The sequence below is a fragment of the Nanorana parkeri genome, unplaced genomic scaffold (genome assembly GCF_000935625.1).
Source record: "Nanorana parkeri isolate BGI_ZX_2015 unplaced genomic scaffold, ASM93562v1 scaffold131, whole genome shotgun sequence".
Classification (NCBI taxonomy): domain Eukaryota; kingdom Metazoa; phylum Chordata; class Amphibia; order Anura; family Dicroglossidae; genus Nanorana; species Nanorana parkeri.
In genome coordinates, this window is record NW_017306399.1 from 46,308 (window position 1) to 59,291 (window position 12,984).

At 45.8% G+C, this 12,984-nt stretch overlaps 1 protein-coding gene across 1 annotated transcript in view; it reads right to left on the reverse strand.

Annotated features, from left to right (window-relative positions):
* LOC108784902 (FRAS1-related extracellular matrix protein 1-like) overlaps positions 1 to 12,984 on the reverse strand; it is a 102,600-nt gene that overhangs the window by 35,445 nt on the left and 54,171 nt on the right. Inside the window, exons 23-24 of the mRNA XM_018553837.1 lie at positions 5,892 to 6,156; positions 1,615 to 2,029 (exon numbers count right to left, since the gene is read on the reverse strand). Coding sequence (XP_018409339.1) covers positions 1,615 to 2,029; positions 5,892 to 6,156 — 680 coding nt within the window. The remainder of the gene's footprint in view (positions 1 to 1,614; positions 2,030 to 5,891; positions 6,157 to 12,984) is intronic.

Below are 12,984 nucleotides of genomic sequence, written 5' to 3' on the forward strand. Positions count from 1 at the left end.
ATTTTTCATTTTGTTTCATATTATTTGTATACTGTTGCATCATATTTTTTAAAAACTTTTTTTTTCTTTCTGTGAAAAAAAATGTAAAATAATGAGTCAAATTGTTTCAGGACAGTTTCACATTTTGGACCTCAGTCATGATGATATTGTGTCCCAGGCAATGTCCTGGGATCAGAGTCTCACTCTTATTTGAGTTACTGTGTGTATAAGTCATCCATTGTAGTAATTTGGAGGTTGTGAGTGGGCGGTCCATGCGTAATAAGAGGTGGGGTTTGGGCAGGCAACTGGCAAGTGGGTAGGGTCTGGGTGGGGCTACCCGGTCAACGGGCAGGCCTGAGATTGACTGTGGGTGGCAATTACTGTGTCCCAGGAAGCTGAATTGTTGGTAAATGTGCAACAGGTGCAGGGTAGGTTGAGCTTTGATACATTGAGACATGTCAGGAAATTGACATGCTTATAAATAGACATGTGCGATTCGTTTCGTTTCGAATCAAAATTCGGACGAATTTTCGTAAATTCGGACATTCGGATGTATCCGAATTCCGAATTACAGACATAACGAAAGCAAACGAATCCGAATTTCCATTTCCGAAATTTGGTAGCGTTCGCACGAACGTTCGTTTCGTTTTCTGTTCTTATTCGTTTCTTATTCGTTTCGTTCGTTGGAGCAAAGTGACATTAGAGGAGAAAAATATTTTTTCCCCCTCAAATGTCACTTTTGCTGCAAACGAACGAAACGAATAGGAACAGAAAACGAAACGAACGTTCGTACTAACGCTACCGAATTTCGTCCGAATCCGAATTCCGAATCCGAATTGACTTTCACACCCGAATACTGAAAAACGAAATAACACAAATCCGAATTTAAAACGAAACGAAACAAATTTTTTGGCAGTGCACATGTCTACTTATAAACATTGTTACTTTGTATCTCTCTATCTCCCCTCTGATCAATGTTTATAAACAATGTTACTTTGTATCTCCCCCTGATCAATGTTTATAAACAATGTTACTTTGTATCTCCCCCTGATCAATGTTTATAAACAATGTTACTTTGTATCTCTCTATCTCCCCTCTGATCAATGTTTATAAACAATGTTACTTTGTATCTCTCTATCTCCCCTCTGATCAATGTTTATAAACAATGTTACTTTGTATCTCTCTATCTCCCCTCTGATCAATGTTTATAAACAATGTTACTTTGTATCTCTCTATCTCCCCCTGTGATCAATGTTTATAAGCAATGTTACTTTATCTCTCTATCTCCCTCTGATCCATGTTTATAAACAATGTTACTTTGTATCTCTCTATCTCCCCTCTGATCAATGTTTATAAACAATGTTACTTTGTATCTCTCCATCTCCCTCTGATCAATGTTTATAAACAATGTCACTTTGTATCTCTCCATCTCCCTCTGATCAATGTTTATAAACAATGTCACTTTGTATCTCCTCTATCTCCACTCTGAACAATGGATTCACTTGGTAAGAAAAGTCCACTTTGGATTATTGTATGTTTGAAAGTTTGGCCATGTAGGCACACAGATGCCAATGCTGGATTAACCAATATTCTTTTTATAAGTCAAAATTCCAAATCGAAGAGAAATTTACCAACCTGAATGACAAAGGCGGCAGAATCTTCTCTCAACTGGCCATCAACCAAGAAGCCTTTGTTCACGTCATCTGTAGCAACGAATGAAAATCGGTCCCCTTTCGCCAGTCCGCCATAGTGGCGGTAGGACAGGAAGAGGTTGTCTATATCAACCTGAGTGAATTGGTTCTCCTGTAGCAGACGGTCGCCCAGGTACAGCTGCCCATGCTGAGGGCACTCCATAATTTTGTAGCGCAGTTTCTCCAGGGGGCTGTCCGGGTCCGTTAACTGTAGCTGATGGGAGGAGATGACCATCACTCCGCCTTCGGTCACCTGGAGACCTTTATTGTTCAGGAGGGTTGGCGGCACCCGGTCGGTGCGCTTGGTGAGAAACTCCAGTGAGCCGTCTTTTGCCGTCAGCCCGTTGCTCACAGTAAAACTAAAAAATAGAAAACATAAATGCTTAAAATGTCACTTATTAAAAAAAATGGTCATTAGGGTATGATTAAAGCCAATTTGTTTAAAATCTATCTATAGATAGATAGATTGGGGAAGGACAGAAGGGAGAGCACAGTCTACAGGAACTGTCCCTCTACAAGCTTGGGGGGGAAGGAGAAGATGAAGGGGGAGGGGAGTGTCTTGCCTTGCTGTGCCTATGTGTTTGTGGAGACACACACAGCTTTCTAGCACTCACCTGGGTGGCTCCATAGGACCCTGCAAGGGAAAGGAGCCACATACAGTTTACTAGCACACACAAGGGTGGCTCCATAGGACCCTGCACGGGAAAGGAGCCACATACAGCTTACTAGCACACACAAGGGTGGCTCCATAGGACCCTGCAAGGGCAAAGAGCCGCACACAGCTTACTAGCACACACAAGGTTGGCTCCATAGGACCCTGCAATGGAAGGGAGCCTAAAACATGATATGAGGGCCAGTGCTGAGGGGATCTGCTGGTTCTGCAAGAAACTAACACTTTTATACATCAAGTTGCAGCATTCATTGTATGTGATTTCATCAGCATTTAAAATAGCTTGAAAACACTTTAAATGTAATATGACTTTCATTACTCCATGGAGAGGGTTAGAGCTGATCACGTCTTGCCTGAAGAAGGGGAACCTATGTGACCCAGAAATGTTGCATTCATGTCATATGCTGCATCTACATCAATAAAAGACGCACTTTTCACTATTCGGAGTGCCGATGCCCCATCTTTACTTTGTGACTGTCACTTCGCCATCCATTGGTCACTGTAGCACCCACCAGTTATTTTTGGACCAAGCGGTCAGGGGTGCGATGGGTTCATGGACTACGGTTAGAGCTATAGCTATAGAACTCCTGCTGGGTTTTGTATTGCTATCAAGGACTCTAATAGGGAGATTTCTCCTCACTTCCTGTTCCACTGACAGGAATGCATTGCATTCCACCGGAAAAGAAAATATACTAAGAAGGTTTGTTTTTTTGACTCTATTCGGACGGAACGAAGTTCACAGAAGTTTATAGTTGATAAAGGGGTCTCTTTATCAAATTGTTGATAAAGAGACCCTACACCGAGTCCTTTCGGCGAAGCGCTGACAGATTGGAAGTTACGCATGTGTCGAGCAGATGGGTAAACTTTAAAGAAAAGCGGGAAAAAAAAAAAAGCGATTGATGAAATCACCTGGAAACAGCAGCTCGACTCCAAAAATAGTGAGAATGAAATATAGCCGAGGACGGCGCGGGGAAGCTGGCACTGCCCGGCACCAGAAGGCACCGGTTACAAAACAAGATAAACATTTTGGGAAGCCTCAGCTGTGCAGCGGAATAATGAGCTGCTATTTAACCCGATAAACCCTCCGACGAGAAAATAAAAACTGCTCAGGATTCCGCGCTCTTTGTTGTTCTCACTGTTTACCTCCAGCCTGATTTTATTTCTGGCATCTGCTGGACAGGCGGGCACCTTCCCTGCGTTCAGAAGGTGTGGGATGCTTTTACAAGCCGTATGATGGGTGCTGCATGGGGTGGCGAATGACGTGTACAGATGGGGCCGACTCTCAATAAAGTTTGCATTTTGCCTTCTCCGCTTCCTCCACCCTTCAACAATGTCATTTTTTAATACAATCTTTCCATTTTCATCACTTGGTCCCTGTGCTTCTTTATTCAATGCAGGCAGATGATGGGTGGTGGGAGGGGCTGGCAGCGTGCTGTACCAGTAATGTGCGGTACCTCATGTTCTGGGTGAGGCATTCCCTAGCACTCAATAGTTAGGTTACACAAGCATTGGGGAAGCCCGCTGTTGTGTAACCTAACTACCTGTAAAAAGCCGCATGCAGCGCCGCCTGTAATTAACAGTCAGCACTCCGTCCATGACAGGTCACACAGCGGGGAGGCTTTCCCTGCTGTGAGGCTCTGCCTCACCTGCGTCCCCTGACCGCACGTCCCTGTGCTGTACATGGCTTCCTGAACACATCACAGCACCCTGCCTACAGATTCACCCGGACAGTCCGGGTTTTGAATGCTGTGTCCGGGTTTCATGGCAGCTGAAACTCAGACCAGTGGCGTCATAAAGGGGGCCCGCACCTGGGTGACACGATTGGAGGGGTGACACCAAAATGACTGACAGTCATTTTGGTGTCACCCCCCACTGAAAAGTCGGGCACATCGCTCTCATACAAAAAAACTTTATATTGGCACACTTTACCTTTTTACCACTGAAAATAGTCTTGACTGTGATATTTACATACGAATGGGTGGCGCTATTTACATATGTATAAGGACAGTATATAACATTTTTGCTTTTCTTTTTGACCTGACCATAACCTTTGACTTTCCTGAGCCAAAAATAAGTCCCTCATTTGCCTCATTATATTATTATTTTCACATATAGAAAGAAAACTGAAAAAAAAAAATCAATTGCCTGTACACTGAAAATCAAAAGAAAAAAAAAAAAAAAAGAGAGAAAGATATAAAAAGCACTAAATTAAATAAAATGAATCGCCCTAAATACACCAAAAATAGACTCCAAATAAAGAACAATAACTGTTTTTTTTTCTTTTTCAAGCAAATGTATTCTAAACATCTGGAATCAAAAGCTGGAACATCTGTCAGGTAAAGTGCTGCGTGACCCCAATGTGTTTAGAACAGAGCGATCAACGTATTAACATTCAAACATATCAAAAACTTTTTTTGTTAGTTTTTGGATAGAGTCGGGAAGAGTCAGAGCCCCTGTCGGGTTTTTTTTTATTGTTGGCTGTGTCTCCGCAGATTTAGGTCCCATTCACACGTGAAGCGCACTGACATGATGCGGCTATTCAGTGGTACCTGACGCTCATCCCGACATATGTATGTATATGAGGTGCTCCTAATACCCCTCGCAGGTTCCTCGGGTACATAAATCAACAAAAAAAAAGGTAAGTGCGCCAATATAAAGTTTTTTTGTATGAGAGCCATGGGACGGGAGGATGGGGCCACTGTCCCAAAATAAAGCAACCAGCAGCTCGCACTCACAATGTCCCTCTTGCATAATGGACCCTCATGGATTCGTAATAGATCACATCTTTGTTCCTAAAAGGAGACATTCTTAAAGAAGTACTCCAGGGAAATGATTATTATTATCCCTTGCAGTGCGGGAGAAGCTCCATTGCAGGGGTTAAATGCTCATTTTGGTTCAGGGAGGAAAATAAATGATACTCACCTGATCCTCGGAGACAGCTGGCTGTCTCCCCCTTTATTGCAGCAATGGTATGTCTCTCAGCGTCCTCATGCCCTATACACTTTGAATAGAACGTGAAATGCTTCCACCTGCCTGCAGCAGCCCAGCCAAAGTCACTGAGTGGAGCTGAATGGTGCCTTTTTATTGAAGAAAGATGCTACTTTTGTGATACTGTTGCTGTATTGTGTGACATGCCCGGAATCTCTTCATGCAGAACTGTAACGTTAGGGGAAGATCCTCTATAAAAGAGTCAGAGTGGCAATCAACGCTTTCAGAGGATCCGAGGAAAAGGTTCCAGATTGTCTGGGTCTTTATAATACTATACTATATACTACTATATAGTATATATACTATATTTTGGGGATGGGGGTTCCTGATACCACGGCGGCCCATTTGTACGAGGGGCACCCGGTGACGCTGGCTCTTACCCCTGGAACCAGATTCCCCATTGGTCACATTGTAGCGGGGATTCTTCCTCAAAGGCGGCATTAGGATTCCCAGCACAGGACCTCCCCGGCCTCGTTATTCATTCCTGCGCACGGCTGGTACCCTTCCCAACATATGGTGCCATTCCAGGGCGTTTAACCCTTCCCAAGGCGCCGCCATCTCACCTGAATGAATCCTTCCCGGCCTCGCGGCTGTTGTCATGGACGTAGCAAACCTTCTGAGCCGCGACATCCAACTGGCTGAAGCTGGAGATGGGCAAGCCGGGATAATTGATGTACTCAATCTGACCATGGACAGGTGGCACGGAGACGGCATACAGCAGCCTCTCCGGTTTGCCCGTGCCATCTGTTGCCAAGAGAACAGCTGTCGTCAAGGTCACCCTGTCACCCTCTGTTAAAGTTACGGGTCTGGTGAGGAGGACGATGTCACCTATGGAACACAAAAATGGGGGGGGGACACAAAGTAACCAAATGATCCTGAAATGATGAGCATCCCATCCTTATAATAAACATTATTTAAAAAAAGACACAATGGGGTGCCCAATGCTGGCAACACATGAGAAGGGCACAGACTGGATTACAGGCAAATCATAAGGAACTGAACTCCAGGCAGATAGAAAAGACACAAATGAATACAATGTTGTAATCACTGATACATTATTATTACATGTATGTTTTTAACACAAGCAGTGTAAGTACCCGAATTTGACCTGTACCAGCCTCCACGTGCAGCAGCCCATGGTGTGTGAGAGGAAGAAGCAGCACAAGCAGCCAATTAGTACATGTGACGACAAGGAGCATGCTGATAGGAGTCACAAGGTTTATGTATGGGTCCAAGGTTTCAGTAGCAGCCTATGGCCATACTGATCAACGTTCTTCTGAGTTGAGAAAGAGGGACACCTTCCAGCACAATGTATTTAGGCAATGGGCCTGCACTTACTTATGCCAACCATTAAGAATTTATATGCCAAAAATTATTGGTTAAACCGGGAATTGTCAAAATTGCAAACAACATAACGAAGAGATGGGATGAAGATTTTAGTGCAGAGTCACACTTTTGATAGCTTAATAGATCCTTTTCATAGGTATCTGTCCATCAGACCAAAAAGGGGGACAACCAAGGGGGACAGAGGGACAAAGAGATTTGGTTCCAAATGAGAGACAGTTGAGAGGTATGCTATGGCCACTGAACTGAAGTAAACCTTGGAGGAGGACCACCGGCCCTTACCCTATGGGGAGCATTGGCCTACCACTACACAGGCTCCTCCCCCTTCAGTTTATCATGAATGCAGCTGCTAGACTCATTCACCTAACCAACCGCTTAGTGTCTGCAACCCCCTCTGCCAATCCCTACACTGGCTTCCAATAGCCCAGAGGATCAAATTCAAAATATTAACAACGACTTACAAAGCCATCGACAACTCTGCCCCCGGATATATCTCAAACCTTGTCCCAAAGTTATCACCCTAGCCGTCCTCTACGCTCTTCCAAAGACCTCCTGCTTTCCAGCTCCCTCGTCAACTCCTCTCATGCTTGCCTCCAGGACTTCACTGGAGCCTCTACCAACCTATGGAACTCTTTACCCCAACCTGTCTGACTATCTCCCACTCTGACTGCCTTTAGGCGATCCCTTAAGACCCATCTCTTCAGGGAAGCCTATCCCACCTCAACCTAACCACTCAACTAACACTTTTTCAAACAATTCATCCCCACACAGCTCCCTCCTCATGTATCACTGGCCCCTCCCTTTTAAATTGTAAGCCCTCAGGGGCAGGGCCCTCCTTACCATCTTGTCTTGAATTGTATTGCGATTGTAATGTCTTCCTTATATTGTAAAGCGCTGCGCAAACTGTTGGCGCCATATAAACCCTGTATAACAATAATAGCAGGCCTACCACATGGTTACAGGTTGCCTTAATGCACTGCTTGTTCACACTTATGAATTCTCCACCATCTACCAAACCCTATCAGTTCAGGGTGGCCCTTTACAAACAGAAGCCGAGCAAGTGTCTCCAAGTAAATGAGAACTTTTGGTCATTTAGGAAATATGAATTAAATCTCAGAGCAGATTTAAGTGATTCGAAACATTAATACGAGTCGAGATCGGAATAAAGAGGATCTTATAATGCCAATAAGCCCGAAAAGTCAATTAGCTGCAGAGGGTGTAATTAGTATTGAGCGGTAGGGGTTGAGCTGCCTGTGCAGATCGATACATGGTAATTAGGTGCATCCCCCGCTGCACTCAGATAATATATAACAGAACGGAATAAAGATTTTTAAACATGTTTAGGGGCTTCGAAGGTTGAAGGTGACGCAGAACAAAAGTGCACTGCAGGGATAAGTGCAGATATTTCAGGTTCGGGAATTGCAAAGTATAATAGAAGAAGGGAAAGGCCAGAGGCTTGTATTATAGGGGCATTCCTTCACATTTATTGGCCAGTTCCATTTTTTTTTAAGGTGAACTCTGGTCAGCTATAAACTTTTTGAATTTAAAGTGAAACACAACATACTTTTGATTTTTGAGTGTGAAAGGATCAGAACTTTAGGATTTATCACTGTCCGTGTCCCCATTGGGGACCTTTGACCTTATGATGTCATACTTACCAACAGTATGGTCCTGGATCTTGGGACACTGCTGGTTCTGAATCTTGGAACACCCCACCCAGGGTCTATATCTCGATCGCCCACTTTCCGGATGGGCACCTCCAAACCACTCCCGCTTTAAGGGTTGTATATGCCCTTAAAGCGATCGTCGAGGAGAAGGAGGCAGACAGAGGATCGGAGCAGACAGATAAGAGGGCTTGACCGCCCACCTGAGACCCTGCAGAACCCACCATAGAGAGTCTATGGTGGGCTCTGCAGGGTCACCCTCAGGTTGGATGGGTTATCAGGTGGGCGTAACTAGAAATCACAGGGCCCCATACAAAATTTTGCTATGGGGCACTGTGATTTCTAGTTAAGCCCCTAACCCTGACCCCTCCTTTAAATATGCAAGGACCACCCACTTGTTCCTCAATCCCCACAATGAATGCTTACTTGAGTTTCTGTGCATGTGCAGTAAGCTTGATGCTGTGATCATGAGAAATGCCCCCCCCCACCGGGCACAGCATTGGTGGGACAAAGGACCAAGATGTCAGACTGGCCCAGCAAATCCTGGACAGCTTTTCTAATAGTAATAATTGCAACAGGTCCCATTTTAGTGATCTGGGGGGAAATGCCCTTGTTGGCAGTTGTAAAAAGTGGAAATTCCCCCCCCCCCCCCTTTGCTGAGATTTCCAATGACTTCCTATTGTATCCCTGCAATAGGAAGTAAGGTAAAATCTCACCAAACAAGACACAAACAGTTCTAACTTTAGATACGTCTTGAAAGTGGAATTTCATGTTAGCCCCATCAATGGTGAACAGGGCTGTCCCTACCTTTTACGCCACCTGAGGCAGTCAGGAGAAGGGGGCTGAGCTGTCAGCCGGCCGAGCGGGAAGCGGTGGGAGGGGGTTGCTGTTAGTCGCCCGTGCCCACCCCTGCACCTGCCTCATTATGGGGATGCCCCTGATGTTAAACAGCATGGATGGAGGAACCTCCCATGCTGAGTAACCATTTCTTTTTTAATTTACAAAGAGTAGGGAAGGGTTTTATACTTTGTCAACAGGACAGGAAGTGAGAGGAAATCCTATATCCACGGGATATATCTTTCAGGAAGGGTTCCATGGATGGTCAGAGTAGGACGTATACATTATTTACTTTTTCTGTTTTGCAACATCGTTTCTAACTGCCAAAGGCAATAATCATCACCAGTCTATGGCAGTGGTAGGCAACCACAACACTCCCTTTGTTGGGGAACTACAAGTCCCATGAAGCATTGCAGGACACTGCCAGCTACAGGCATTACTCCCAGAGGCAGAGACATCATGGGATTTGTAGTTTTCCCTCATCTGGGGTGCCGAGGTTGCCTACTCCTGCTTTAAGCTGCGTGAACACATCAGATATAAAAAGTTGAATTTTTTTCCCCTCTAAAAGGCTCAGAATGAGTTAATTTTTCTCATTTCCAGCCTGCATGTCGTTAAGCAGAAGCAGAGTTTATTATGTCGGCCTGCTTATTGGTTTTGGCACAGGATCCTTAATTATATTAAAAGTGATGACTGACAAAGAACTCGGGGAGAGGCAAGCTGTTTTTGGCTACGCTCTCCACGCTAAAACCTTTGAAAGCGATTTGAATGCGTGGTCACGACTGTGCAAACCAGAGGGAGCATAGCCCCGAAGGTGTGCAACGCTGACAGCAAGCCGTTAGACCGGAACGCCATTTCCCAGGCCACGCCGATGCACGCTTCACGGCTCTGTGGCCGGAGCAGAGTCCCGCTTCAATGGAGGCTCGATCAGCGCGAGGTCGGAAAACGCGGGGGCGGCGCTGTGTGGCCACGTTCGTCTCGCTAATGATATCGCCATCAAAGGCTCGCTGTTTACTCCTTGTTTCTTTGTTTACAAGCCAATGACCTTCCCAGCAGGAACGCAAGCACGCACCGTAAAACCTCAAGTCGCCACCACGTTCAAAGTAAACGAACGACAGAATCCCATTTGACTCGTTTGCCAATTAAAAGAAAAAGTTTGTAAGAAGCCGACTTCAAAACCCACAAACAGGAACGCAAACAGCAATCTAAACAGAACTCAGACTTCCAGCAAAGGAATATTGTTCTGTGATGTTGTTTTGATGTCGTCATAAAGGAAATTACAGAAAAAGAAAATTGAAATATATATGCGTGGCGTTAAGTGAAAGAACAACACCATTCACAACTGCGGGTGTACAGCGCGCCCCAGTTCGACAAGATCTGATATATCTGATTCTGTATTAATACATTGATATCTGTGCTTATATACAGGGGCGTAATGATAAATGACAGGGCCTCACCGCTTTGTGGTCATTGTGAATGCCCCCCTTCCAATGGTGGTCAATGTAGTGTCAATGTCCGTGTAACATTGGTGGTCAGTTGGGTTGTGCCCTCTTATATTGCTAGTCAGTGGCAGAAGAAAACACCCATTACAACAGTGGTTAATGGAAGCAGAAGGCTCCCATCTTACATTGGTGGTCAGTGGCCCCATAGGAAACCCTTACATTGGTAACCAGTGGCCCTATAGTACACAATTTACATTGGTGGTCGGTGGCCCTATAGTACCCCTCTTACATTGATGGTCAATGGTGAAGTGCCCACTTACATTGGTGGTTTGACAAGAAGTGCCCCCTTGCATGTTCAGTGTAAATGCCCTTGTTACATTGGGTGCCAGTTTAGACTTGCCACTGACAGTGGGAGAAGCAGATGCCCCTTATAATGGTGATTAAGGAGAGAAGAAGATTCCTCTTGCATAGGTGGCCAGTGCATGAGGGAGGGCCCCCTTCCATTGGTGGCTAGTAGGGGAAGATGACTCCACCCCTTAAATAGGTGGTCAGTGGGAAAGGAAGGGTCTCCTTACATTGGTGTTCAGTGGGGGAAAATAATTAATTTACATATGTTGCTAATGGAAGAAGTAGGGCCCTCTTAGATTGGTAGTTAATGCGGGAAGAAGGACCCCCATACACTGGTGCTTAGGGTGAGAAGAAGGACCTCCATACATTTGTGGTTAGTGAGAGAAAAAGGACTCCTTGCATTAGTGGTCAGTGGTCGAAGAAGGGCATCCATTAATCAGTTATTATTGCAAGAGAAGGGCTGCCTATTTTGCTAGCCAGTGCAAGAAGAATGACCTCTTTACATTGATGGTCACTGGATGAAGAAGGCACCCTTCACATTCTCAGCCAGTGGGAAAACAAAGGGCTTTACACTGGTCAATGGATTTTCCAGGAAATCACTGGTGTTAGTGGTTATATACTTGTGGTGAAGCAGTGGGAAGATGACCATCTTCTGACCTGCTTTAAGTAGTGTTTTCATTCCCATAGACTTGTATTAGAATGCAAAACCCTCCTGGAGCAAACAATAGCACAGTGGTTGCACTTCTGACTTGCACTACTGGGGGTCCCTCGATCGAATCCTGGTCAGGTCACTATCTGCAAGGAGTTTGGATGTTCTCCTTGTGCTTGCGTAGGTTTCCTCCGGGTACTCTGGTTTCCTCCCACACTCCAAAGACATGCTGGAAGGTTAATTGGCTCCTGTCTAAATCGGCCCTATATGTATGTATGCGAGATAGGGACCTTAGATTGTAAGCTCCTTGAGGGCGGGGACTGATGTGAATGTCCAACTATGTTAAGCGCTGCGTCAATTGTCGGTTGCATATAAATACCTGTACTAAATCTTACAGACCCTAACAGTGACTGCATGCTCCTAGCCCCTGCCCCCACTCCAACACCATGAATGTTGCCCATCTGATATCCATGGACAGCTTAAAGGAGAACTATGGGGTCAGGGCTTTGCCCCATAGTTCTCCTTAGGGTAACGGGAGGACACAAACTAGCGTCCTCCCGTTACCCTAAGCTCAGTATACCGCGAGCTACAGCTCCCTATATACTGAGACGCCGGAGCGGACCCCGACATCGATGTCGAGATCGGCCCAGCTGCGTGAGTGACAGCTGGCTCTGCCTATCTAGAGGCAGAGCCAGCTGTACCAGCCCCCCTCCCCCGTCCGTTCCGCCAATCAGCGCTGGAGGATCGGAGCGGGGAGGGGGGAATCCAGCCCCTCCCCCTGTCACGGCAGAGAGCCGTGAAAGGATCGAGAGGTGAGCGAACGCCGGGATGTGTTCGCGCCCCTCCCGATCTACCGAGCCGACCTGTGACAGTCTCATTGTCACAGGTCGGCTAGAACTATGAGGTGAGTGAAAAGCACTCGCCTCATAGTTCTCCTTTAAGGGGAGCTGCATTGTCATTGTGATCTTCAGCCGGCATCAGATGACCAGAAAACCTCTCATATGACCGTGCGCTTAAGAGATTTTGGAAAGTTTAAGAGGAGGATCATGGGAAACAAGAGCTGAACGTGGAGTTTTACATTTGAGCCCGGCGTTACGCATCAGCACCGCAGTCGCAGGAAACCCCTCAGTGTACATCCGACCCCCCAGACTTAACATTTTCGAGAGCGTGGGAAAAAAAAAAACAGCCTTCGTGGGGGCTACGGCGGCGATCGCTTACCGCCGCTCCGATCTGAAGAGCATCTTAACCCCTAATTTGCATTAAAAGCCAACTGGGCGCCTTTATTTTTCCTTGTTTATTCTTGCAATTACAATACGGGTAACCTTTTCTCTCCGCCGTTTCCCACCACGCAGAAAGACGGCCGATGATTGCTCTG